This window comes from Poecilia reticulata, chromosome 14 (genome assembly GCF_904066995.2).
Source record: "Poecilia reticulata chromosome 14, P_reticulata-male-v2, whole genome shotgun sequence".
Classification (NCBI taxonomy): Eukaryota; Metazoa; Chordata; class Actinopteri; order Cyprinodontiformes; family Poeciliidae; genus Poecilia; species Poecilia reticulata.
In genome coordinates this window covers 11,044,403-11,069,713 of record NC_088843.1, presented here as the reverse complement: position 1 = coordinate 11,069,713, position 25,311 = coordinate 11,044,403, and the positions used below count along the sequence as shown (strand labels likewise).

The 25,311-nt window shown below is 39.2% G+C and overlaps 1 protein-coding gene across 1 annotated transcript; it reads left to right on the top strand.

Moving 5' to 3' along the window:
* The first annotated feature begins 55 nt into the window (after positions 1-55).
* On the top strand, positions 56-23,553 carry ubash3ba (ubiquitin associated and SH3 domain containing Ba). The gene is made up of 14 exons (XM_081615315.1): positions 56-1,354; positions 16,744-16,797; positions 16,988-17,174; positions 17,559-17,757; positions 18,553-18,722; positions 18,800-19,008; positions 19,124-19,268; positions 20,036-20,156; positions 20,238-20,360; positions 20,491-20,583; positions 20,954-21,098; positions 21,202-21,308; positions 22,119-22,228; positions 22,338-23,553. The coding sequence occupies exons 1-14, from the start codon at positions 1,227-1,229 to the stop codon at positions 22,473-22,475; spliced, it is 1,929 nt and encodes a 642-aa protein (XP_081471441.1). The 5' UTR covers positions 56-1,226; the 3' UTR covers positions 22,476-23,553.
* The last annotated feature ends 1,758 nt before the right edge of the window (positions 23,554-25,311 follow it).

Here is a 25,311-nt window from a genome sequence, read left to right as displayed (position 1 = left end):
ACTTAATAAACAACCTGGCAAATACAGGTTGTGGAGTCTGAAATTTAAGTAAAAAAAATGTAGAAGGATTTGGTTATCACTGATATATGATGATGGTAGCTTACTTAAAGAGGTCAAAATGTTTAATTTGGTGAAGGTGAAAACAACTATAACGCCACAAAGTGACGTACCAAAAACCTCTGATCAGCAAGATTATGCCTTCTGTGATGTCACCCGAATCATGTATTACTAAACGCTGCTTTTGGGAAGGATAATGTTGATCATACATAAAAAAGTTCCACAAAATAGATTAAAAAAAAAATAAAATAAAAACTACTATAGATGTGACAAACTAAAGTATAAAGGCTTTAGTGGAACATTTTTAATTAAATATATGCTGGGAAAATGTTTATCTACTTTCAGTGAAATATTTACCACTGAGTAATAAATTATAAATTTACGGATTAATGCCAGTGTTGCTATGACGACTAAGGATGGCGGACTGTTTTCCATACCCCCTCACTACGCATGCGCGCAGCAACGTCGATCTTTTTCTCGCAGACAGGAAGTGTGAGCAGCATTTTCCACCATTCACCTCCATCATGGGACTGTCACTAAAATAATCACAGCAGCTCTCCATACAGACTGCATATGTGTTCAAACAGCGCCCCTGAGTAGGCGGACTGTGTCGCTGTCACAGTTTGATACGCCCTCGGTTCTTTAAAATCGACTTCCTGTCCCCTCCTGCATGCTGCTGCTGTGCTGTCTCTTTAACTGAAGGGGTCGCGGCCGATCCTCCGCTCGCTCATCAGGGTCCATTCATGAATAAGACATTTGGAGAGGGAAACTTGTGCTGTCGTATCTTGATTTTTCGCTCAGCGGACCGGATGCGAGGGGCAGGCAGCAGCCAGATGTGTTCACCGCTGTCGGGGACACGACTGAGAGGGCAGGAGTGACTTCCCATGGCCGAGCCCCCTGCTGATGGTTTTGACTTCATGTTGCGAGCCGTCAGGAGCAGCAGCCGGAGGAGGAGGAGGCAGCTCGTTCCAGCTCACAGTCAAAACATGCTCGTTTCCTCGCAGAGTTTCGTGATATTTACGTGCTTCCGTCCAGACCGAGTCACTCTGGGTTAAATAGCTCATTGGTTCCGTCTTCCTTTTTTCCCCCCCCCATTCTTTTTTATCTGCTTATAAATGAAAACACACCAGCGGAGCTGAGGACCTGACGTACCGATGGGGCAGTGAGTTATGGCAGCGAAGGAGGACCTGTACGCCAAAGTGACACCGCGAAGGCAGCGCCAGAACCGACCCAACACCATCAAACATGGCTCTACTTTGGACGTGCTGCTGTCCATGGGCTTCCCCAGGACCAGGGCGTAAGTGGACAGCTGCTCTGTCACAACTCTCTCTCACACAGTCTAGTCTGAACCAAGCAGCATCCACTTATTCTAGTATCCTGGTCAAAAGTTTCCTTTACACTCCTCTCTATTTGCTTTTATTCTCTCAGCATCTCTGCTATTGATGCTGCTTGGTTCTGGTGTGTCCATGTTGGCAACTCATAACTGTTTTAAAGTGTTTGCTAGAATTTGACAGTACAAATTAGACTGTTAATTTCAAATTGTACACATCTGAAAACTCAAACACATTGGATCTAGTTGTTAAATAGTTGAAGCTTCTTTTTTTTTAAATTTTACACTGGTGAGAAAAGTACCAGATACATGTTAATATCAAGGTTGCATTGCACTATTAAGATTGATTATATAGTATCTTCAAATTATAATAAAAGGAGTTAAATTGCTAAGTAATTCTACATTTTTTTGCCCAACACCAAAGAATCCAGACCCAGCCCAAAATTGTATAAAGCCAATTCAGAATTGCATTACCCGACAGTAACATTTTCTGTTATTTCTTAATCCTAACGACCGGTTGAGATTCTAACAGGATTATAAACTTGAGTAAAAATACAATATTACACAAATATTTTAAATAAAAATGTAGCATGTGATTTTAATTGCTTTTATTTAACAACTATTATTGATACTGTACTAAAATAATATAATGTTCTGCAGTTATAGCTAGGCTGAACCAACCAGTATCCAATAATTTTGGTATTCTATTGAAACATTTTCTCATATTCATCTGCAAATTTTTATAAATCTAGGCATCTTTTCCACTGATGATCTTTGGCTTTTTTTTTTTTTAAGTTCACAATGACCCTATTTAAACTCAGGTATCTGCTTAACAGTCTCCAACCTGGGTTTTCCCACAGCAGGGGAAAAAATAAATAGAATCTTAATTTACTATTTTAATAATCATTTTGGGATCATTTTTAGACAAGCATTTATACATTGTAGCTTCTTCATACATAGACAGATAAATTATCCAGTTTTATTTAGAACATAATGTTGATTTTGAATTTGCTAAAAGCATGTAAAGTCCACTTTTTGACTTTACATGCTGCTCTTCTTTACTCCATTCATCATCTGATTAAAAGAACTTTAACAACTGTAAAAATGGAATTATGGGCATTTTTTTTAGCAGTTTTAAAGGTGTTATTTCTAAAATACGCCACCATCTTTCTTTAAATATTATTTAAAATGAAATGATTTAGAGCTTTAAATGAAATGGGGACTTAAACGGTACGGATCACAGAGACAGGAAGAAGGTGTTGTTTCGATTGGGTTTTATGCAAAAACAGTTCAGTGCATGAAACGTGACTCACGAGCAGCAGCATGATAAAAGACGCTCTCAAGTTATGGATGTAAACGTCGCTTATCATACTGTAAATACCTTCTTTGTACCACAAGAAGGAATATATTGTTGTTTTAGATGTTAAATACATGAAGAAGTTTAAAAGCTGAAATGTTCTCATGTAGAAAATGGTAGAAGTGATTTAAAAATGTTCTGCGAGAGAAGCTTGGTTTGCTTATTCCTTGGGCTGGCTGAGGATTAATCATGGTTTCCTCGTTGTAGTCTGAGGAGAGCTTTGTGCTCACTGTCTCTCAGTGTCAACATGATCTTATGGGTATTTCCTGGTTGCGGCCGTCAATACTTCTTTTCATTCATCTTTTCTTTCATCCTTTAAGCAAAGCGGTTGCCAGGAAACAAGCATTATTGATTCCAGACAGTAGTCTGTAGATTAGCTGATAATATGAAAACGTGTGGTCTGCGTGTTTCTTATGGTTTTTAAATAAATGATTTACAGTTTGCAATTTGTAGATGCAAAACAACAGAAGAAATCCACTAGAAGCAGAATTGGTGATTTAAGTATAATTTAAAAAATAAACAGATAAAATAATGAAACTATAAATAACGAAACTACATTTAGGTTCAAATATTGAACATTATACATTAGCTTAACGAACCATGCTGTAGTTTTGTTCTGCCAAATAATGACAACTAATTGTAAGCATGAGCTAGCTCTTTTTAATTTCTCTCCTTCCTCTCACTGTGCAATGTCTTCCCTGTCACAGGAAGTGTTATTATTTTGTCCTTTTTCATTGTAAGCACTGTCAGATACTCCCACATAAATTATTAGCCTAACATGTTGAAACTGTCCCATCCCACACAGGGCTTTTCTACATGCCCAAAAATGATCTCCCAGGTACCAAAGAAACGATTCTCTTGTGAACGCTGCAATTAGATTCTGTTTTGCTTTGTAAAAATGAAGGCAGACATTTTCGCAGCGACTCGCACTAGTGAGGTTAAATGTGTTGCCTAGCCTTTCCTTTTAACCGGGTCGAGCTGTTACCTTTTGGAAAACTTTAAAAAAAAAAAAAAAAATGCTATAAAACTGACAAAGGTTTAATGGTTTTCTGTCCAACGCCAGCGAGTGACTGTGATTCGTATGCTTGCATACGCACATCCATTATCTACGACACCCATTGTCGCTCTGATTTAATAATTGATCTCTGTAACAAATTGTTGTTAAATATTAACGCGCACCAGTGAACAGTCTTGACTGCCACTCCGGTGAAGCTGCCGGTTGTTTTGTGCTCATGACTCTGGCTTGTTTGTGTCTGTTCGCGGACGATTTGGCAAGTTAAGCAAGGTTTGGTGCGGTTGCAAAAACTGAAACAAAAACTAAAGAATTAAAGTTTTTTTGGCAGCAAGCAGGAACTCCTCCATCAACACTTATTAGCATCCCAGGTAGAGATGTGCTCAAATGCTTTAAAATGAAATGCTCTTTAGGCTAATTGGTTCGGTTCTCAGGGAGTGTGTGTGTGTGTGCGTAGTTGTCCATCCTGTGTGTCAGCCTCCACTCGTGCTCTTTCACAAAGAGCTATTTGGGTTTTTCTTCATGTCTTACCATCCTCTTCACCGCAGCTTGTGGTGAGGTAAATATGGCTCCTTGCGCAGCCTGGAGGCTAGTGGCCAAAATAAGTGTGTCTCTGTGTCACACTTTCATACCACTGGGAAACGGAGAAGTCTGAGGTCAACAAGCCTCTGCCTTTCTTTAACGACGTAGTTTATTGTCTTTCCCGTTTTGAAGAGTGACCAAAACAAATCTACCTCTGTGCCACATCAACTATTGTGCCTCACAGAAGCAGGAAAGGTTCGTCAAGTAAATCTTCCCAGATCAATGAGCATTTTTTGCCTTCGTGGTGTGTTTTGTTTTATTTTCCGTTTTGAAGAGTGTGTCAAAAGAAACAGAGAAACAAGAAGTTATGGTTATGAGGAAAAGTTAACTTAGGAAGTGAAACACAATGATTTAGTCTTTTATTACACTTCTTTGAAGTACAAAAAGTCCTAATATTTAAAATTTTGGTCAAACTTGTATTTCTCAAAAGAAATATGAGTAATTATCAAGATAATGACTGCATTTTTCTAAAATTTTCAGTGTTTGATTATTCGACAGCAGCAAAAGATGAATTTACTTTACAGCTTTTAATGCATTAGTACCAGCAGTGCCAATATGTACATCAACAGTGTAACGCCACATTTAAGAATTTTTTCAAAATTGCAATTTCAACCAAATATTTATCGCCAAGACATTCGCAGATTATTTGCTAAGTGTGGTTTTGTACCGTTTATGTTCAGTCAGGTGTAGCATGTTTTCCCTTCCTTCGTTCCTCATTAGTAAAACGTCCAACTTTTCATATTTTGCCACTCTGCTGTTCAGCGTTGGTGGAAGAGGAACAAGAAATGTAACGGAAATGAGCTATCCATCACTGCTTCAGGCAACAAAAGCTTATTGTGTTCGGGTGTTTGTTTTCAGGCTGTGGGGAACGTGAATCATGGAGACACACACACACACGCACGCACACATAAAAAGAAACTGACCCTCTGTTTTATTCTGGGGAAGTTTCTTTCTTTCGTTCTGTTTTTTGTGCTGATGCATCCAGGATCTGACCTGAGTAATCAGCTAGGAGCTGCCTGGAAGGTTGTTGCTCTCCTGATTGTGTGGAAGCAAAGATGCGACGTGACCCCGGCTGAATGCGCAGAAACACGCCACTGACGTGTGAAGCCGTGTGTTGCTGTTGATCTTTGTTGTACAGGTTCGGTAGGACGTGGAAGAAATGGGTTCAGGAAAGCATGAGTGTTTCTGGAAAGCCTCTAAATCAAATGGTCAGTTATTATTTAGTCCAAAACCGTCTTTTAAAGCTTCAGTGAACCATTTTCTGTTGCATGTTGCACCTTGTAGTTTTCTTTTTTTTTCCTGTACTACATTTGTAAATCATCCAACGTCATTAGAAACACTTCCTTATAACACTTGAGTGTTAATTTTAACTTCTTGTTGTCCTGTATTTCGTGGTAAACATTGCCCTTGGTCCTTTTTATAGTGTCTATAAGGAATCAAACCAGGGTATTAAAAGTCCATTAATAATCTTTTTTTTATAGCTATGATAGTGTGTTTGTTTAGATTTTCAGGCTAAGTTCTGTCATATTCTGAAGGCAGCATTTTATTGGGTTGTAGTAAACATATCAGCGAAAGCAGATGTTTTACTGGCTGAAATAACTGAGCTTACTGGAAGGACAAAACAGCCTGCAAAACAATAAAAAAAAAAAAAAACACCTCAAGACTTCATTTGTTGTACATTTAAGCAAAGACGCTCAGGGATTAAGCCGATTTTATTGATATTGTAAGGAAGTGAAAAGGCGAATTCAGACGTCCTACCTCATGAAAATCCCAATAACCCACAGGGCGACCGTGGCTCTGTGGGTAGAGTAGTCGTCTTGTGATCGGAAGGTTGTAGGTTCAATTCCAGCTTCCTCCTGTCACATGTCAATGTGCCCCTGGGCAAGGCACTCAACCCCAAATTGCCTACTGAGCAGCGTATCAGTGTATAAACGTGTGAGCGTTTGTGAGTGCAAATAGGTGAATGTGACTCTAGTGTAAAGTGCTTTGAGTGGTCAAAATGATTGGAAAAGCACTATATAAGTTCAGTCCATTTACTTTTTTTCCTCACATTAGTAAGATGCTATAAATAGGGGTTAATGATAAATGATGTGATGGAAAATGTAGTCAGATGCCCCCCGCTTCATTTTGGTTAGCCACTCTGAGACGAAGGTGGCAGTTTCTGAGTTGGCAGGAAGCCGATAAGAAAAAACCCCACCATGATAACTGCAGTGATAAAGTCCAAAGACAGACATGAACATAATTGGTCTTGCTCTGTGTTGAACTGTGAGCGTAAACAAGACATGTCCTACTGCAGAGACATTGGACATTGGTGTTGACTTTTTACTTTCCATCCGTGCTCAGAGGGCCGCTTTTCCAACTTCTTCTTTTTTTTTTAAAGAAGTATGGATTCCCTTTGGATGAATGTGCTCAGGATTGCCTAATGGATAACAAAAGCAGGTACTACTTCTACCTCCACTAATTTATTATATGCTTTTTGCTTTACATCTTAAATGACTATTTAGGCTTAAGTCTTTGTTTTTTGCAATTTTAAAATCTGTATTGTCTAAAATTCAAAGCTATAGAGAGACAACTTGTTAAAATCCATTGGTAAGTAATTTTTAAATTCTTTTTCCACCTTTAATGTGACACACAACCGGTACGAAAGGTTGTGTGTCACACATATTTGTAATGCACCTTTGAGTTTACCATCAACATTTACATTTCATTTTAGGTTTTTATGGCACTAGTTGCCTTTATTTGCTGTATTTAAAGAGCAAACGGGCAAAGGGAGGAGGAAACTTCAGGAATCGAACCATGGTGGCTCTACTGAGGACCAACACTCTCCTCTAGATCTACCCCATCATATGCAGTTTGCTTAAGTACAAACCTAGCATCAATTATTGCGTCTCTAGAGACGATTGAGAATGTTCATTTGCTCCAGTACTTTTTTAAAAATATATTTACTTGTGGGTTTTTTTTAGCTAAAGCCTAAGTGTGCAGAGAGGTTGCCAAAGACCCAAGATTATCTCTAGGTATACGTATCAAAACCACAATCAAAAACCATGTTTATTAATATACTTAGTTTTATGCAAGTTAGGAAACGACAAAATTATTTCTGTTTGCTATCTGCAAGAATAGCGAGGAGATTTTTAAAGAAATATTTACATTCAGAAATTTACATTGTAATTTCCATTTTGTTATTTAGTATAACTACTGTTTAAACTGTATGTTTGGGAGAAACATCTTGGGTATCCTTCCTTAAGGACCGTCTTATAATAAATAAGTAGCTGGACATTTGACCCATTTCTTCTGATGAAACTGGATTTAGAGAGTCAGGCTTGCAGACACCTTTTCAGCTCAGCCCACACATCTTTCATGTATCTAGATTCAAGCCTTGTGCTGACCTCTCCAAAACTGTGACTTTGTTGTCATTAAGTCAGTTTTTAATTAATTTAAAGGCACGTTTACAGTCTTTGCCCAATTTTCCCTCAGCTTTAACTTCCTGACTGATTTCTTAAAAATATTTCATCGTTTTGCCACATATTCTGTAAAGTGCACCAGCTCCTCTTGGAGCAAAATGCCTTCATAAGACGAGTAGTATGTGAAGTATGCTACTCGCATACTTCACATTTGGGATGGCGTACTCAGACTTGCAAGCTTCCCATTTTTTTCCCCAAGATGCAACGCTGGTCCTCGTTACCAAACGCTTCATTTTTAGTTTTATCAGAACAAAGACAGTGGGATTTTTTTGTTCCTGGGTGTATTTGTAAACTATAATCTGGCTTTTATGTTGCTTTTGGAGTGATAACTTCCGCCTCTCTGGGTGGCCTGCTGCTCATGTCTGCACAGCACCTGATTCAGCCAAAGCCTGATTATGAAAACTGGCTACAGCATCTTATTTGGATTTATTTGTTTTCAGTCAGGATGTTGTACAGGATATACGTAAAGGTGGAACACGTTTACAAAGGATTTTTCAATGTTATAAACCTGGATTTTAACATTAAGAAGAACTTTTAAGAGCTTCAGTACATCCACCAATGATGAGCTCCATTTATAATCAGCAATGGCACTTTTTGCATCTTCTATTCTGTTTTCTTATCAGATTCGTTTTACAGATACAAATGTCTCTTGTGCAGCATGTTCTCCAACGGCTTCTCAACATCAAAGCCAGCGCGGTTTCTGAGCCGTAGCGCATATAGCTGTGTGGAGATTATATGCTCTAACTTCTTTTTTTTTTTTTGTTTTGTTTTCCCACCCTGTCCGCCTGTGAAGTCTTTTTGTGAGTGTAGGAGGAAGTCAGAGTGCACACTGAATGCAGCATATTGTTCCCCTTACCTAGAACACTTTCATTTCTCTTCCCTACCCAGAATGCCAGTTTAGTACAACACGCAAAGTACCATCAAGTGAAATCATTTGACATGTAGGCAAATCTCTGGCAGAATTACAGCAAAAAGAAAAACCTTCTACATTAACGTATCAGGAATAGTGCCGCTGCGTGCAAACTAAAACAAGCTCTGAGCCTGTGTTCAAGACAGCCAAGAGGAAGTCGCTCATTTCCGGAAGTGGCTTGTGACCTTTTGCAGAGCACTGTCGAGTTGGTAGTTGGAGGGAGGCTGAAGCAGATTCTGAGTCGGTTGTGGTCGTACTGAGCGATGGCGTTCTGTACTCAGTGAGCTATCGTGATTTTTCTCATTAGATCAATCCTACATTCGGCAAAAAGTTGTAATTTTCTGCTGAAAAGACAAATACTTGTTCCAAAAACCCTAATGTCAAGGCTCTGGCCTTGTGTATCCTCTTTATGTACAACCTTTCTAAATCTAAATTTAATTTGCGGCCTTAATTAAAGCCAGACGCCTCTGATGGTGCGTCTTAAGACAACATGCATGCGGCTGCCGACCCAACGATGGCCGCCACTCCCAAACACTTTCTGTTTTCACTGCCTGTGTAGAAGCCGTGGGACTGTGAGTAGGGCTCAGTGATGCATCATGATTTTGGCACCAGGCCTTAAACAAAGTATTTACAGTGAATCATTTGCTCTGTGTACACTTTAACTTGTTTCACTGACGTCATAGAGCTCTAAAAATAGCCCTCTAAAACCATGGGGTTCTTTTAAACCTTTTTCTCTCGTTCGCAACTTTACTTGAGTCAATTTCTTATTTGCTCTGTCTGACCTGGTGAACCTCCCGTCTGTATCATTAAGATAAATGATGGTAAGAAAATACCTCAGCTGTCCACAGATACTTTTGTTCAATTTGTGGTTCTTGGTTTGCTGAAAATAATGAGTATGTAACAGCAAAGCAGGCATGTCTGTGAATGAAATATGTCACTAACCCGTAGGGCAAATTGGGGGTTAATTTAATTAGCAAATCTTACCATAAATGCATAAAAGTAGGGCATGTGTGGCTCTGTTGAAAGTAAAGTGGCTACACATGGAAATTAGCATTGTTAAACGCTTTTATTGCAGATTAGCTAAGGACTGCTTGTAAGTTTATGACAATAAAGTTTCACTGAGTTTGGAGTTACACATACATTTACGCAGCAGTTGTGGCAGATGTGTTGCCGTCTTTTCCTAGAATTACAGATGCAATGCTTAAATTTTTCTATAGCGCTGGATACGTCTAGTTTCTTTACATTATTTGCAATCTGGTAGTAAATATACAGCAGATATTTATTCCTAATGTTACATTTAGTGATGGAAAATGTAATTTACACTTCCTGCAGACTCGCAACACCCTTTGACCTCTCCAAGCCCGGACAGTCTAAGATCCCTTCTGGTTCATGGATGTAATCCTTCTGGGCATTTTGCTCTGAGGAAAGTTGGTCTTTCTCCTATTCCAGTTAATGCACGTGCAAATAACATTCCAACCCTGTAATTCAACAACTTCTAAATGTAGTTTGTGTTTCTGCTTGGGGTTTATGATTGGAGGTTGCATTCATAGTCAAGGGGAGTGTTAGGATCAGTGTTGGAAAACGTCCTCAAACTGACAAAGGTAGATGGTGACTAGTATCAGATGCTTATCAAAATGTTGTGAATAATTGTAGAAAACTTCTAAGTTAGTTAAATAAGCAAAAAAAATAAGTGTTTCAACTTTAAAATTTGAAACACAAAAATGCCGTACAGTTTGAGACAGCGCAGCTTTGAGGCACTTTAAGCTGCAGTTTCTTCATGCTAGCTTAGAACCTTTGGCTAGTTACAGAAAAAACTTAATTAAAAAATACAATATTTTTATCATTCTCATTTACATAAGATTAACAAACCTTTTGAAAAAGGCTAACAAGTTGTAGGTGAATTTTGGACCATTTTAAGAGACGTGCTAATAGCTGAGCTAGCTTAGCTTGTTAATTTATTTCATTTATTATTTTCAAAGATAACTCCTAGAGATGTATCATCTCTTTTTTTTGGAGGGGGGGTTTTCCTAATAAAGCATAATTATGAAAAATAATACAAATCCTTAGTAAATTCAAAATATATTTCAAGACATTTAAACACAAGCATGCATGCTTCCCCCCAATCTAAAGCTAGCTTATCAAAAAAAACAAAAAAAACATGTGCATATAAATTCATACTAGCAACTGTATGGTACACACACTCATCATGACAAAATAAGACAATACATTCAGATGCAGTGTATGTGTGCATGTCCATGTAATTAGTAAGTAAATTATACTTTGTTCTTACTGAAAACTGGAGCAAAGACAATTTAAAAATATGAAACGAGGTGGTGCAACTAAATGATGGAGGCAAATTATTCCATCTAGGATAAATGTTCCAGGAGTAGCTAGTTAGTTCACATATTGCCAAATAGAAGTATATGTGTTGGCAAGTCTAAAGTGCTCTCTACACAAATTATAATCTGCATTTTTTCCCCCTTTATTTTGTGTAAACCTAGAATGCCGGCATTTTTTTCAGATAAAAATTATAGTGTAAAATTGAACCAATGGTGTTTTCATGCATATGAAGCCTAATTAGGCGTGAATAACAACTACTATCTGTATGGTAAATATAACATTTTGTCTGTAAATAAGTAAATTCTCATTTCATTGAATGCTTGCCTTGCTGCAGGATGAATGATTGCACTGTTGCAAGTGGAGCATATTTTTTCAGCTGATGGAAGCTCTCCTTTGGGTGCAGTTGAGTGTCAGGCAGCAAACTGAGATCCCAGCTATGCTGGTGTGATAAGTATTTGGAGCTGTCTGTTTGCCGTCAGCTTATAAACAGGAAATTCTGTTTCGCTGGTGGAGTCGAGTCGGGGAGGGGCCCTTGGGAGCATCTAGCTGCAAATGTTGTAGCATTTGTTTATATTTGCATGTAATGTAGTTTATCTTTTATGCTATTCTTTCATGGCTAATTTGCCTGCATGAAAAGCACGATGTTTACATAGTGGAGGTTTGTCACTTCCAGCTTGTCCAGCAGCCTGGAAAATGACTAGATCGTAATAAACAGCCCAAAGAATGTTTAAACACGTGAGAAACCAAACCGCGGCAAACATGCAAAAGACGGTGAGTTTATCTACAAAGACTGCTAATGGCCTCATCATACGTGAGAAAACTGCCGGGCTATATTTGATATTTTCTGCTACGCAGGTGCATGGGAAAAAATATATGAAAAATTATCTGACGATATCACCTTTTTATTGGTACTTTGAAACGGCTCTCACTCAGGGCAGAGTTTGCTTTTGCACAGTCTTTAATCTTTTTCATCTTAGTTTGGCTTTCTAAAACAAATTCAGTTAAAAAATAACTTTGTCAGTGTTTGCTGAGAATAAGTTAGAAGTTGAGGACAGTTTGTTCTTTTATTCCAGCAGAAAACATCCGAACCAATAAAATTGAGTTTAATAGGGATAAGTTCTGATGAGGACTTCTGTGAATTGCTTGGTGGTCCATCCATTATTTAATGAGTCCAAATTTTTTCACATTTGCATTCGCTATAATTCAGTCAGAGCAGTTTCTTCGTCTCTTCTTTAGTTGTTTTTTTTTCTGGTTAGTTGTGTAATTGGTAATTTTCAATAAGCTTTGACTTTTTAATATCGGTAGTGAAAAACCTTTCTACAACATTATTGAATGAAAAATATTCCCACTACTGAAATCTTTCCACATTTTGTTACAATCAGAGTTTTTTGATGTGATTTTATGTTATAGACAAGTAAAAAAATGACGCCAAATTGTGAACTGGAACAAGCACAGTGATGTCCCCTCCAACTCACTGCTGTTTGAATTTGGTGTGAGTTTTTTTGGGGGGGTCTGTCTCCACCAGCTTTGCAAATCTAGAGACCAAAATATTTGTCAACTTTCAGGTCAGAGAGTGAGTGAGATTGGATGGAGAATGTCTGGGATCTGCAGATTAAAGTCTGTCATTGACTTTTAATTAAATACTGATCTGGACATATGAATATTACTTAAGTTAAACTACTCCATTGTAGCGCCAGTTGTATGTTAAGGTCATACACATTCTGCAAGAACAGATACATGTTTTGTATTTCTTTGTGCTGCAACATCAACATCATTTTGTACTTAAAACTCTGATTTTTTAAAAATAGTTTGTTTTTGTTTTGGGCAGAAATTTTTGTCCTGACTGGTTTCTAAAATATAAAATATATATGCAAATGCTGCAGGATGAAGGAATTATGAAAATATCATAAGAGTTCTTGTATCATGTATAAAATATCCTGAAAGATTTTGGGTTTTTTCCACCTCAAGTGAATGAACAGATTTATTTGTAAAGGGGTGCAAAATACAAATGTAGGGCAAGTTGTGTTTTGTGTCAGTTTATGAAATGCCCCAAATACACTGAGGTTTGTGGTTCTGACATAAGCTGTACAAGGACCAAAGCTAGTTTGTAGGGAAATCTTTACATCTGCGTGGCAGAGTGTTGAAAGATAAATGATTTAATTATAGATGCATGTCAGCCGATTTTACAGAAACAAGGTCATTTAGACCACTGAACAAATATATATTCATTGTTCTCTTTAGGGAAAGTAAATAATTTAAAGTTGTATAAAGTCATGGGTATGCATCACTATTCTGTGAAATGACTGAACGTTTAAAAACGGCAGATTTGAGATCTTCTGTGTCTGAAAGCCAGAGCGGCGGCAGAAGGCTGAGTCTAGCCTCTGAGGCGCGACAGGATGCAGTAGCCGGCAGTCTGAACTTGGTTGCCGTTGCTCTCCGTCACTTTGATCTTTTTGCTTGATGCACTTTTTCTGCAGCCGTCAAGACATCAAAGATTGTGTTGACATTGATGGTCTGCATTCAGATGCGCGTGTGTCCCCCTTACACAGCATCCTCTTCTAACATGACTGGCTTGTAAAAATCTGCACCTGATCTTTTGCTCTGGTAGAAGAAAACGTCTTATTTATTCTTTCTGTGTAGGTTTGAACTGTGTCTAATTATATTAGTCCATTATATTGGACTATTTCCTCCTGCGTCACACTTCATGTGAAATTTATCTACATATTTCCATCTGCTTTACACCTGTTTCTTCACTCTACAGACAACCCCAGTGTGTGAATGTCAGCTCTCTGAGTAAAAAAGGCAAGTCAAAACCAAGCTGATGCAGTGCCTTCTCACCATTATTAATGTTTACACCCACAACAGGGTTTCATAGCATTAAAAAAAGAAGAGGTCAAATTCACCGTGTTGCACGATGTTTGTATATTTGCTCAGCAAACCAGCGTAAGAACTTTAGTAATATTTCATGTCACAAGGGGTCTCTTTGTACAAAGATAAGAAGCATGCAATCCTGTGTTCCAGCTCGAATTGGATTTTATGAGGCCTCAGTCACATCTGCTTGTAATCCCATCATCCCTTCTGAAATAAAAAAAGACGGGGGAAAAAAGAAAATCCTCCTCCACACAGTACCAGGTGGAATCTTCGTATAAGACGATTGTAGCACACAAATGGCTCTGCGTGTTAAGCCTTCTCCACCCAGCCATGGCTTGTATTATCAGGAACTGGGTCGGTGAGATAAAATGTTGTATGTGGACGTGGTAGACCAGTTCAGGGGTTTGTCTCTGCTCTGCAGGTGTTCGTGTGTGTGTGTGTGTGTGTGTGTGTGTGCGTGCGTGCGTGCGTGCGTGCGTGCGTGCGTGCGTGCGTGCGTGTGTATGTATGTGTAGCGAGGGGGCGCACCGTTCAGACCTGGCGACCTTTCACGATCCCGCCGACCCGGCCTTCCCACCCTGCCGTGTGTCAGGGCGCTCTGCCTCGGGGTTCGGGGACATCGCCGAATCTAGGACCCTCTCTGTGGGACGAATATAAAAATAGCTCATTGAGTTTGAACACAAACGGGGGCACAGTAAGCACTATCGGCGCCGTCACACGCAGAGGAGCTGCAGCGAGTCTGAATCACGTTCCAAAAAGAAGTCATAAGGCTACGCAGTGGCACAGAAAACGATTAATTTGGTATTTAGAGACGATCATAATGTCTCCACAGAGGGGTAAAAAGCAGTGCTGTCTATGTTACAGTTATCATTTAGTTAAAAGCGTGGCGGTATTATAACCATTTTGTGTTTTTGTTTGCTGATCCAATGAATAAGCCATTTATTGGCTTGGGCCCGTGCCTTGTTCTCACACAATGCACAAAGAACTCTGGCTGAAAGGAGATGGAGTAACAAGGCTTAGAGTTCAGAAATGCCTTCCTGCTGAAATGTGCTATACAAATGAAATTTGATTTGATTTTGATTTGAGCTACAGTCTTCATCACTGTCGTCGGTTATTTGGCACTCGCTCACCTCTGAATAATAAGCAAAAGATACAAATATGAATCATGGATAAACGGGGCGAAGAGAATTATGCCGTGCCGTATGGCTCATTTGGGTGAATGCAAGCGGCAGTAGTGTGACAAAACAGAAAGTTGCTGGTTGTTTGCATGCATGGATGCAAATACGATGGATAACGGTTTGCTGATGAGATAACATGAAGTCACATTTTGGTACTTTGTGTTATCTTCACCAATAAGCAAATCCTGCCCACAGACCAGAATTTGCATGCGGTGTGTGGAGGTTAAATGTTAAAAGGAGAACCTCTTGGTTTTTCTATTGCAAAAGTATTCATACCACATAGTCACAGCTACCAGAAATTAAAATATTTTTCCAATAAAAAAGCTGCAAGTCTATTGGTATATATCCTTAACCTGGCCTGTCCAAATCTTGCCAGTTAAGACATAACTCCAGGCTTTAACTGGGCCATTGAAATGTGTGAATATGCTTTGATTGAGGCCATTCAGCCTCCAACCTAGTGTTCAGACTTTTGTTGATTCTTAACAGGTTTAGTTAAGAACTATGACCACCATTCTGACCTCGTGGACCAAAAGTGTTCATACATGGGTCGAGCACACTCTGCTTTTTGCCCTTTTCCTCTTTAAGCAGCCCAAAAGAGCAAGAATAAAATAAAAAAAAAGAACAGCTTTATCTGTCCAGAACAGCATGACTTAGCAGGGCAAGTTATAAGAATAACACGTTTTTTTTTTGTTTTTTTTTTTAATTGCATTCACAGTTAATAATTTGTACAGGCTTTTAAAGGGACAACTATGTGGGTCTTTCCCGTGAGCGTGACCGGAGAGACGCTGTCAGTCAATAAAAGCTCAGTGATGCAGTAATGGAAAAAATGTGAACAGGATTCCAGGATACACTGCAGAGGATAACTGTCAAAAAGTCTAATTATCAACAAATAAGAATCTCTGTTTTACAAAAATCCAAAGTGTTTAAAAAAAAAAGTTTTATGGCTTAGAGAGTGACTAAAAGCACGCTACGTTCTTTTCAGTGAGGAATAACATCTTAATTTAGTTTCTTCCTAAGCCGTCATAAATAAAAGCCTCTGGTCTGATGAAATGACTGAGCAATCGGGATCCCAAGTGAAGCTCGGTATGAATGTCATGCTTTGAAACGCTCCATGTGGCTTGATGTCGAAACCTTTTCCAGGGTGCACAGGATTTCTGGAGTTTCAACAAGATGATGACTGGAAGCGTATAAAAAACACCCAGAGTTCCCTTGTTGAGCCTTTTACTAGTGAAATCTATTTTAAAGTGAATCTTGTGTACAACAAAAAACATTAATCATGCTTGCAAATTGTATTACATAAAGCAGCTGAGGAAATAAATTGTTAAACAAGACTTGGAGATGGTTTGGCCTAAATACTCTCAAGCACATAAGTGCTCATTACTTATTCATAGACTGAGCTTCGTGAATCAAACCAACACGTTTGCTTTTATGACAATGAAACCCTCACAATGCTTTCCAAAGAAAAAACAAAGCAGGTTTATTAAATCAGAGTAGCTCTGTTTCATGAACCCTCTGCTCTAAGCATTAAAGTTAGGTCATAAATGATATGAAGCGAGCTGCTCTGAATGCATCTGGTCCCACAGGAGAGAGTATTGATTCTGTGATCGTCCTTTGATCCCCTCCTCTGTTCTGGTTCCCGTTGCAGGTTGAAAGCTCTGGTTTCGACTGGAGGCAAAAACGTCCAGGCGGCTTGCGACTGGTGAGAGCAACACAAATGCATCTATTCACGTTCTGTGTAGCACAGAACAGGAAAATATATATTTTGGAGACAAACATTTGCAGTCCTTACTTCAAAGGAAATGTTTTGAATCTCTGCGGCTTCTCATTACCGCCCTCTGCTGGATAGTAAACGCTCTACCTCTCCTCCCCTTGTTTCTGACTGCTCTCAGGCTCTTCTCCCATTTGGACGACCCTTTCCTGGACGACCACCTGCCCAGAGAGTATGTGTTGTACCTGCGCCCCAGCGGACCTCTGCTCCAGCAGCTCACACACTTCTGGAAGCAGTCCCGCCTCACCTGCGGGAAGAACAAGGCCCACAACATCTTCCCTCACATCACCCTCTGCCAGTTCTTCATGGTAACTTTATGCTTGCTTTTTATTAAAGTTCACTGGTAACCTCGCTTTTTGTTTTCAATCCCCTGTTGTTCAGTTTAGCCTAAGACCAAAGTTCCTCTTTTGTGGAGGCAGATTGTCTGAGTCTGCATTTGCTTGGAGACTATTTCCTTTCTGAAAATACAAACTTTGGCCAAAAAAAAAAAAAGTTGCTGTTTGTAAAAAAATGTTGACATGATGATGTATCATTTTCCTTCCAGTTCAGAATAAGCACACGACCATCACACAAAAGCCTAGCAAAATACTTTGTTCTCTTAAGATGTGAAAAGGTTTACGGCGTTGTAGTTAGTGATGCTCTTTCATTTGTTTCTTCTTCTGTGATCACCAATTATCTTCTGCACCCCTCAGTGTGCTGATGAGAAGGTAGAGGCTCTGACTGACGCCCTGCAGACCACTGTGGCCAAGTGGAAAGGTCGCATCCCCATGCCTCTGCCTCTGGAGCTCTACATCTCCTCCAGCTTCATTGGGCTTTTTGTGGAGGAGCAGATGGCCGAGGTTCTGAAGAGTTTCGCTGCTGACTTTGCAACCGAGGCGACATCTAAAGCAGGTTTGTCCCTTCAGATGAGGGTGGAGCGTTGATTCCTTTTCTGAAGGGAGCAGCTACAGGACTGTGTTGATTTGACTTCATGGTACCAAGATGCAGATACTGTAATGTACTGTAGGTTATCGTCACTAAATGGAGAATTATTGTGGGAGTAAATTCACATCTTACACATTTTTGTCTTCGACAGGGTCTGAAGTATTGTAAAAAGAGCTTAAAAAAAATATTTTTTTAACAATAAGTCAATGTTTTTTGGTGTCTGGAAAATGAGCCGCATCAATAACCTTCCAATTGTTAAGTGACATTTGACGGGGACTATGCCATTACCTAGCAACTTAAGCTAGCAAAGCAGCAGAACAACACGTTTGGTCAGCTCGTTTTACTGCTTTACAATGGCTGCTGGAAAAGACAAGTGCTTTGTTGATGACTTCCCATTTGTATAATTGTGCACCTGTATGCAGCCATTTTCATGTGCGAGTGTAAAGCTTATTTGGACTTAAAGGGAAAGGACTCCTTAAAACATGTCATTCTAAAAGGATCTCAAAATATGCAAAAGTAACTAAACTAAAATGTCATTTTTTTCACAAAATCGCACTTTTTTCACAAAAGAATTTCGGTTAGAATAGCCGGTTAGAATAGCTGAGAGACCTATTCTAACTTATTAAATGAAGCGTTACAGTCACCCTTAGGCAAAGATAAATATTGAGGAATTGAGTTTCTATCCGTGAGAAAATTGTACCATTGTACTTGATTTTTTATCAATGTGTGTGTGTGTGTGTTATTTATTTATTCTTTTTACAGATGTCCACGTTGAGCCCCATAAGAAGCAGCTCCATGTCACCATGGCGTACCACTTTAATGCCAGCCATCTTCCAGTTCTGGAGAAGTTGGCTAAAAGCATAGAGGTGACCGCGGGCTGTGATTGGCTGGCTGTGCTCCTCTCCAGGGATATTCGCTTTGCTAACCACGAGGTAGCCCTCCCTCCACCAAGCCAGTAGCTCCTCTTATGAAAGCATCTCTCCCAACGACTCTTCTTCTCCTCCTGCAGACGCTTCAAGTCATGTACCCGTACGTGCCTCAGAACGACGACGAGCTGGAGCTGCTGCAGGGGGACTTCATCTTCATGTCTCCAGTGGAGCAGAGCACAGCTAGTGAGGGCTGGCTGTACGGCACTTCGCTGGGCACCGGGTTGTCCGGCCTGCTGCCCGAGAACTATGTGAGCCGCGCCGACGAGTCAGACACGTGGGTTGTTCATGGGTAAGGATGGGGAAAACAGCACATTCCCGACAAGTACACTGCTGTAGGCTTGCTGTGTGACTTTCTAAGTACAACGAACAAATAAAGCTGAGTTTGTTCTTGTGTTGATCGGTAGGTCTCACTCCTTTCTCAACTGTGCCTCTCCATCTACCTCTGGTAGCCCCATGGGAGGGCTTTTATTTGATGGACAGCTAAATGACAGTCTGCTTGACAGTCTTATGGATCCTTCCAGCCTCACTGGCCTCCTTCCACCTATGCAGGTACATTTCACTGTAACCATCCATTGCCTAAAATGCCTGCTTTAATAAAGATTACTGTGAACTTTGATGTGAAATTACACGGAGTTTGAGAACAGGTCTGTTTGAGATAACCTATAATCCCCCCTGGATCTTTTTCCACATCATGTCCCATTAAAACCACAAAGTTCAGTGTTTGTATTAGGATTTTATGCAACAGGTCAACACAAATGAAAAGAAAAGGAAACATTTTCTATCACTGTGATTATGGATGCTATACTTTCCACCAGACTGATGTTTTTCCTTGTTTATCTTGCAAAATACCTCAACCTTAGCTTGTTTGGATGTAGCACATTTATGAACAGCACTTCAGTCTCGTTCAAAGTTTCTTAAATTATTTTATTTGTCGACCACAGCATAATGCTTCCACTCCCATGTTTTATTACTGGCGTTCTGAATAAATCCAGCTGTGGATCTGCACCACTGGATTTAAACTGAGATTAATTTACTCCAATTAAATGTCTTCTGAAGATCAGTTGTTTTGCGCTGGGATTTATGTGGAGGAAACAGAGTAAAGAGGGCTGAATATAAATCTATACCACATTTTATGGATTTTTAACATACCTGATTTTTTTTTTCCCAGTTTGGCAGTTATTTACTGCTTTTTGTGAGTCTGTCACAAAAATCCCAATATGACACGTTAGTTTATGCATGTAACGTGACAAAATGCGAAAAAGCGCGAGGAACACATTCGGAAAGCTCGGTAAACGCCTACGACGTTTCCATCTCAGGTATCGAGGGCGACCGCTCACTCCTCCTCGCCCAAGATGAGGCTGTTTGTGTGTCGCCATGGCGAGAGGATGGACGTGGTGTTCGGCAAACACTGGGTCACCCAGTGTTTTGATTCCAAAGGTGGGGGATGCAGAGCTGTGATGCGGTCTTTAAAATGCCAGTGTTTTCTTCTCTTCTGAGACTTTCATCTGTGCTGCACAGGTGGATACATTCGTTCTAATCTGAACATGCCGTGCAGCCTGCCAAGCAGGAGCGGAGGTCACCGGGACTATGAAAAAGACTGTCCGATCACTGTGTTTGGCTCCACACAGGCCCGTCTAGTAGGTCTGTCTGTGTGTGTGTGTGTGGGGGGGGGTGTGTGTGCGTGTGTGTGTGTGTTATTTGCAGGTTATTCACAAATGCATATTGTAGTTGGAATTCATTATGAGTGACTGTGTGTTTTGGCCCATCTCAGGTGAAGCCCTGCTGGGAAGCCACACAACAGTAGACTTTGTTTACTGCTCTCCTTCCCTCCGCTGCATCCAGACTGCTCAGCACATCCTCCAAGGTAGGAGCTCATCCTCATTCAACTCACCAGTAGACTGACCACCAACGTCTGGTGTCAAACATCATCTAAACATGCACTTTATGTGTATTTATGAATGTTACTGTCTGGTAGTGAGGGAGTTTTAGTGCTGGGTCTAAAATCTTTTTTTCCTTGCTCCTACATCAAACCAGTTAGACTGGAGAATGGCTCCAGTATGTAACAACAACACTGTTTGGCACCAAGAGACTCAGTAGGAGTTAAAATGTGAAGCTTTTATCAACTTGTTCAGTCATCAAAGACTTTTAGTCTTTTCTGCGTGGAAAAAATGACACATTTAGTCCAAATAACCTCTCTGCTTCTCAGCTACATTCTCCATTTTAATCTGTTTCAGGTCTCCAGCTGGAGGCCAAGACAAAAATCCGTGTGGAGCCCGGTTTGTTTGAATGGACCAAATGGGTTTCAGGCACCAGCCTCCCGGCTTGGATCCCACCGGCTGACCTAGCGGCCGCAAACCTGAGTGTGGACACAACATACAAGTACAAAGCAACACAGATGTTGGATCATTTTAAATGTTATGTTGCAGTACAGTTAAATCTTCATCAACTTTGATGGTTTTTTAAATTTGTTTTCTTGCTGCAGACCTCATTATCCTGTAAGCAAACTGACCGTGTCGGAGTCCTACGATACCTACATCAGCAGGAGCTTCCAAGTGACCAGAGAGATTCTGACAGAGTGCAAAAGTCTGGGTAAACTTTTTAAACTTTTTCGCATTTTATTTTTGGAGAGGTTTTGTTTCATACACCAACACAATGTATGAGACATAATTGTGAGAAGAAAAGACAATCACACACGGTTGGCAACATGTTGTATCAGTAAAAATAAGTTAAGTGCATTTTTATTCAGGCCCCTTTCAACTATTATTCTTAAATAAATTCTTGGGCCTGGACGCTTGTCAGAGTTGATAGGAAGATGGGTGGAGTTATAGACCGAGCAGTCATGAAGGAAAACTTGTTAGAGGCAGCAAAAGGACGGGCGGAGGTTCAACTTTCTGTAGGTCAGAGATGTTTTAGTTGCCTCCACACAGACCTCACACAGGCCTCCTCGGCATGTCAATGTTCTGCAGAGGAATGCTAACGAGTCGTCGTTTGATTCAGATGTGTTGAATCAGGGAGAGAATTAAAACATGCAGGACCGACTTTGGAAACGATGAACCCAAACATGCAGTTAGAGCTATTACAATAGGTCAAAACATGGTGATTTATTTTAAAATGGCCCAGTTAAAGTCCAGACCTAAATTCAATTGAAAGTCTTGAAATTAATGGTTTTTGCAATGATTATTTTTTGCAAAACTTTATACAATTATGCAGCTGTCTTTGTTACTGTATCTGATAAAATACTGCTGAGAAATATAGATGTTTTTCTGTAAGACAAAACTTTAAAAAGCTCAGTGGGTTACCAGTTGCAGTACATCCATATGTGTGTGTGTGTATATATATATATATATATATATATATATATATATATATTTTTTTTTTTTTTTTACCTCTGTCACACAGGAAGCACAGTCCTGATTGTGGCCCATGCTTCCTCCCTGGAGGCCTGCACTCGCCAAATACAGGGCCTCAGCCCCCAAAACTCAAAGGACTTTGTCCAAGTTGTCCGAAAGGTCAGTTCTGCTTTATCTCACGTTGCTTTCATCCCCTTACTGTACCCCCCTTGAGTTCCTTGCCTGTTCTTCATTCATAACATGCACATCTGTCTTATCCTGCTTGCAGATTCCCTACTTGGGTTTTTGTGCTTGTGAAGAATTGGGCGAGACAGGCGTGTGGCAGCTGGTCGACCCACCCATCTTGCCTCTGACACATGGACCCAATCACAGTTTCAACTGGAGGGAAATGCTAATGCAAGACTGAAGGATATGCTGTTAGGCTCCCTTTCTTTTGTCAGCTTGAACTGCTGAAACATTATTTATTTTTTTCCTTTTACAATTCTAGAATTCCATCCAAACTACCGAAAGGACAAAGAGAAACACAGAGTGGCTTCCAATAAAAGACATTATGCAAAAAAAATAAAAAATAAATAAAATATATATATAAGCCAATAAATTGCAGCTATTGTACTTAGATGTGATGCTCAGGAAAGAGAAAACCCCAGTCTGTGCTGAGATCACAGCAAAAGCAAGCTTCAGGTTGGATGGCATTTTTCTGCCTGTCTCTCTATATGGCACTTATTTACTGAGAGTGTGGAGGTGCTACAGAAGAAAATTGGACGCTTCCTGAGTGATGCGATGAAACAAGACTTTTACCCGGAGCTCTGTCTCTGTCTGCGGCCCCTCCTCCAGCAGAGGGGGAAGTGGGTGGTGAAGACTTTGTACTCTGCTGCCTTTTCACACACTGTGACACGCATTAGTTGAGACACACTTGTTCCACAAAAATATTTTTCCACTTGTCAGAAGCTATTATTTAACTTGTAGCGACATCCCCATTGTATAGAAGAAGCACAGAAGAAAAGGTCGACAATCAGACAGGGGAGCACCGGTCTTAATTGTTTTCGGTTGTTGATGTCAGCTTTAAAAAAAAATTCTATTATTGCTGTTCTGGTCCTATAAATTTCATATCATTTCCTTCCACTGCTACACTCATGACACCATCTGAACATTTGGCCCTCTAGTAAAGCCACTGCCCACACATCTTATCAGTTGATGTGACAAATTAAATCTTTAATATTAATTTGCAGGATTAACTGCATTGCTACTGATATGCAGGTGCCTCTACTAAAGTTACTGCTTGTTATGTCATGACCATACCTGAAACTCTGTTAACCTCATAGAAACTTTGCTTTTCAAACTCTTGGTGATTCTTTGATTTTATTTTATTTTATTCCCCGTTACATGAAATAATTTTAGTATTCATTGCTTAATGCATCTTTTGCTGTATGATTTGAAATCTGTCACACTCTATAAATTAATAAAAGACAGTTTTGGAGCTGTTACGATCTGTATATTTGTGTTCTGCAAGAACAAACTCTTTGTTGGGTTGGTAGAAGAGGTTAAATTCATTCACCTTTCCATGTAATGTGTCACCATTCCCATGAATGACGGTGGCAGCGTTATCCTGTGGAAATGGTTGTCTTCATCAGAGACAGAGAAACTTGGCAGAGCTGATGGAAGATGGATGGAACCAAATACAGGACAAGCGTTGAAGAAACTTAGTTGGCAAAAGATTGAACTCAGGCTGAGGTTCACCTTCACCATGGCTTCACCATGTACTTTCAATAAACAGTGTTTCTAAAAAAAATATTCAATCAGAGGGACTGAATCCAGGTACAATTGACACTTTTCAGACTACTGTTGGTAAAAAAAAAAACAACCAACCCAAAAATAAAATAAATAAAAATAAAATCACAAACAGGGTATATGCACCTTCACCTTTTGTTGCTCTTTTTCAACAAACTCAACAAAATATGTTAATGTCTTGTTACAAATTTAAAAAGTACATTTGCATGGAACTTTAGTGATTCTTGAGAATAGGGACAAAACAGGTCCTATGAATAAAGCACAAAATTTGAATAAAATATATACAAAATATATTTTTTTCAAATATCTGACTAAACTAACCTGGGCCATGTGAGCACAACAATGTATATTTTCCTGGTGTTTGCTGAATATTTTTTATTTTAAACATTGTAGTAGGTGGATGGTGTCTGTAAAATCCCTTGTCCAGGAGCAGAACTCAATACATTATAATAATTTAAAACAATTAAAGAAATACTAAAATTATATATTATGACAATTAAGTATAAGTAGTCACATAAATAATTATAAAAGTATCAATAAATTAAATTAAAAATATTTTTTATATATTTTCCAACTCCATTGAATTCCTCCCTAGTTTTTGTCAACACCGTCAGACATGAAAAGAATCTAAAAATATATATATAAAAATCAGGCATTATTGGGGGCACCAGAACTTCTGAGGGCCCCATGACCTCTTTCTACCTTTGCTAGGAGGGCTTGTTAGCTCTGGTTAAATGTTATTCTTTAGTTTTTTTCTTCTGTTTTATTCCTAAGTTGCTCGTCACAACCATGATGTGTCAACTCCAAAACTGATCATTTATAACACTTTGATGAAATTTTGTGAAATAAACGCTTAATTTTAGTATACTGTAAAGATTTCATGGACCTGATGAGCTACAATATGGCCTCCTTCAGAATAACATCATATAAATTGAGGTTTGGCATTTCGTCAACTCCATCAGATGTCAACTCCATCAGAGTTGTTCTGACTTTCAGTGAAATTGTTGTCAAATATCACTTAAATGTGCAGTTAATTCATTTTAATGTATTTTACATAAATTGCATTACTTCACATGTATCAGGTTTTTCATTTTACTCACTAGTTTGTCACCACCTTCAGTTCTGTGTCAACTCCGTCAGATGGACCTTTTGTTGTTTTTTGTTTTAAATAATATTTCTTTTGTTTCTTGAGAAGCATTTGTCTGTAAAATGAGTACAAATATCACTAATAGGGTATTTTAAAAATCATTTTATATTTATTTTTGTCAGATGGTGATGACAAAGTTCTGGGTCAGGTCGATTAAAAATGTAATAATAAAAAAAAAGTTGCAACTGGGAGCCTGCACCTTAGCATCTTTACATTTCCAAAACATTATTTGTCATAATAATGTTTTGGAAACATTATTATGACAATAATAATGTTTTTTTTTTTTAATAAAAAAAAAAAAAAAGGG

Excerpts from the sequence above, each read along its gene's own strand:
- ubash3ba (XM_081615315.1), top strand. The coding sequence starts at position 1,227 with ATGGCAGCGAAGGAGGACCTGTACGCCAAAGTGACACCGCGAAGGCAG. Across the intron at positions 17,175-17,558 it reads CCCTCTGCCAGTTCTTCATG|TGTGCTGATGAGAAGGTAGA; the intron begins GTAACTTTATGC and ends TGCACCCCTCAG. Across the intron at positions 21,099-21,201 it reads AGTGTGGACACAACATACAA|ACCTCATTATCCTGTAAGCA; the intron begins GTACAAAGCAAC and ends TTCTTGCTGCAG.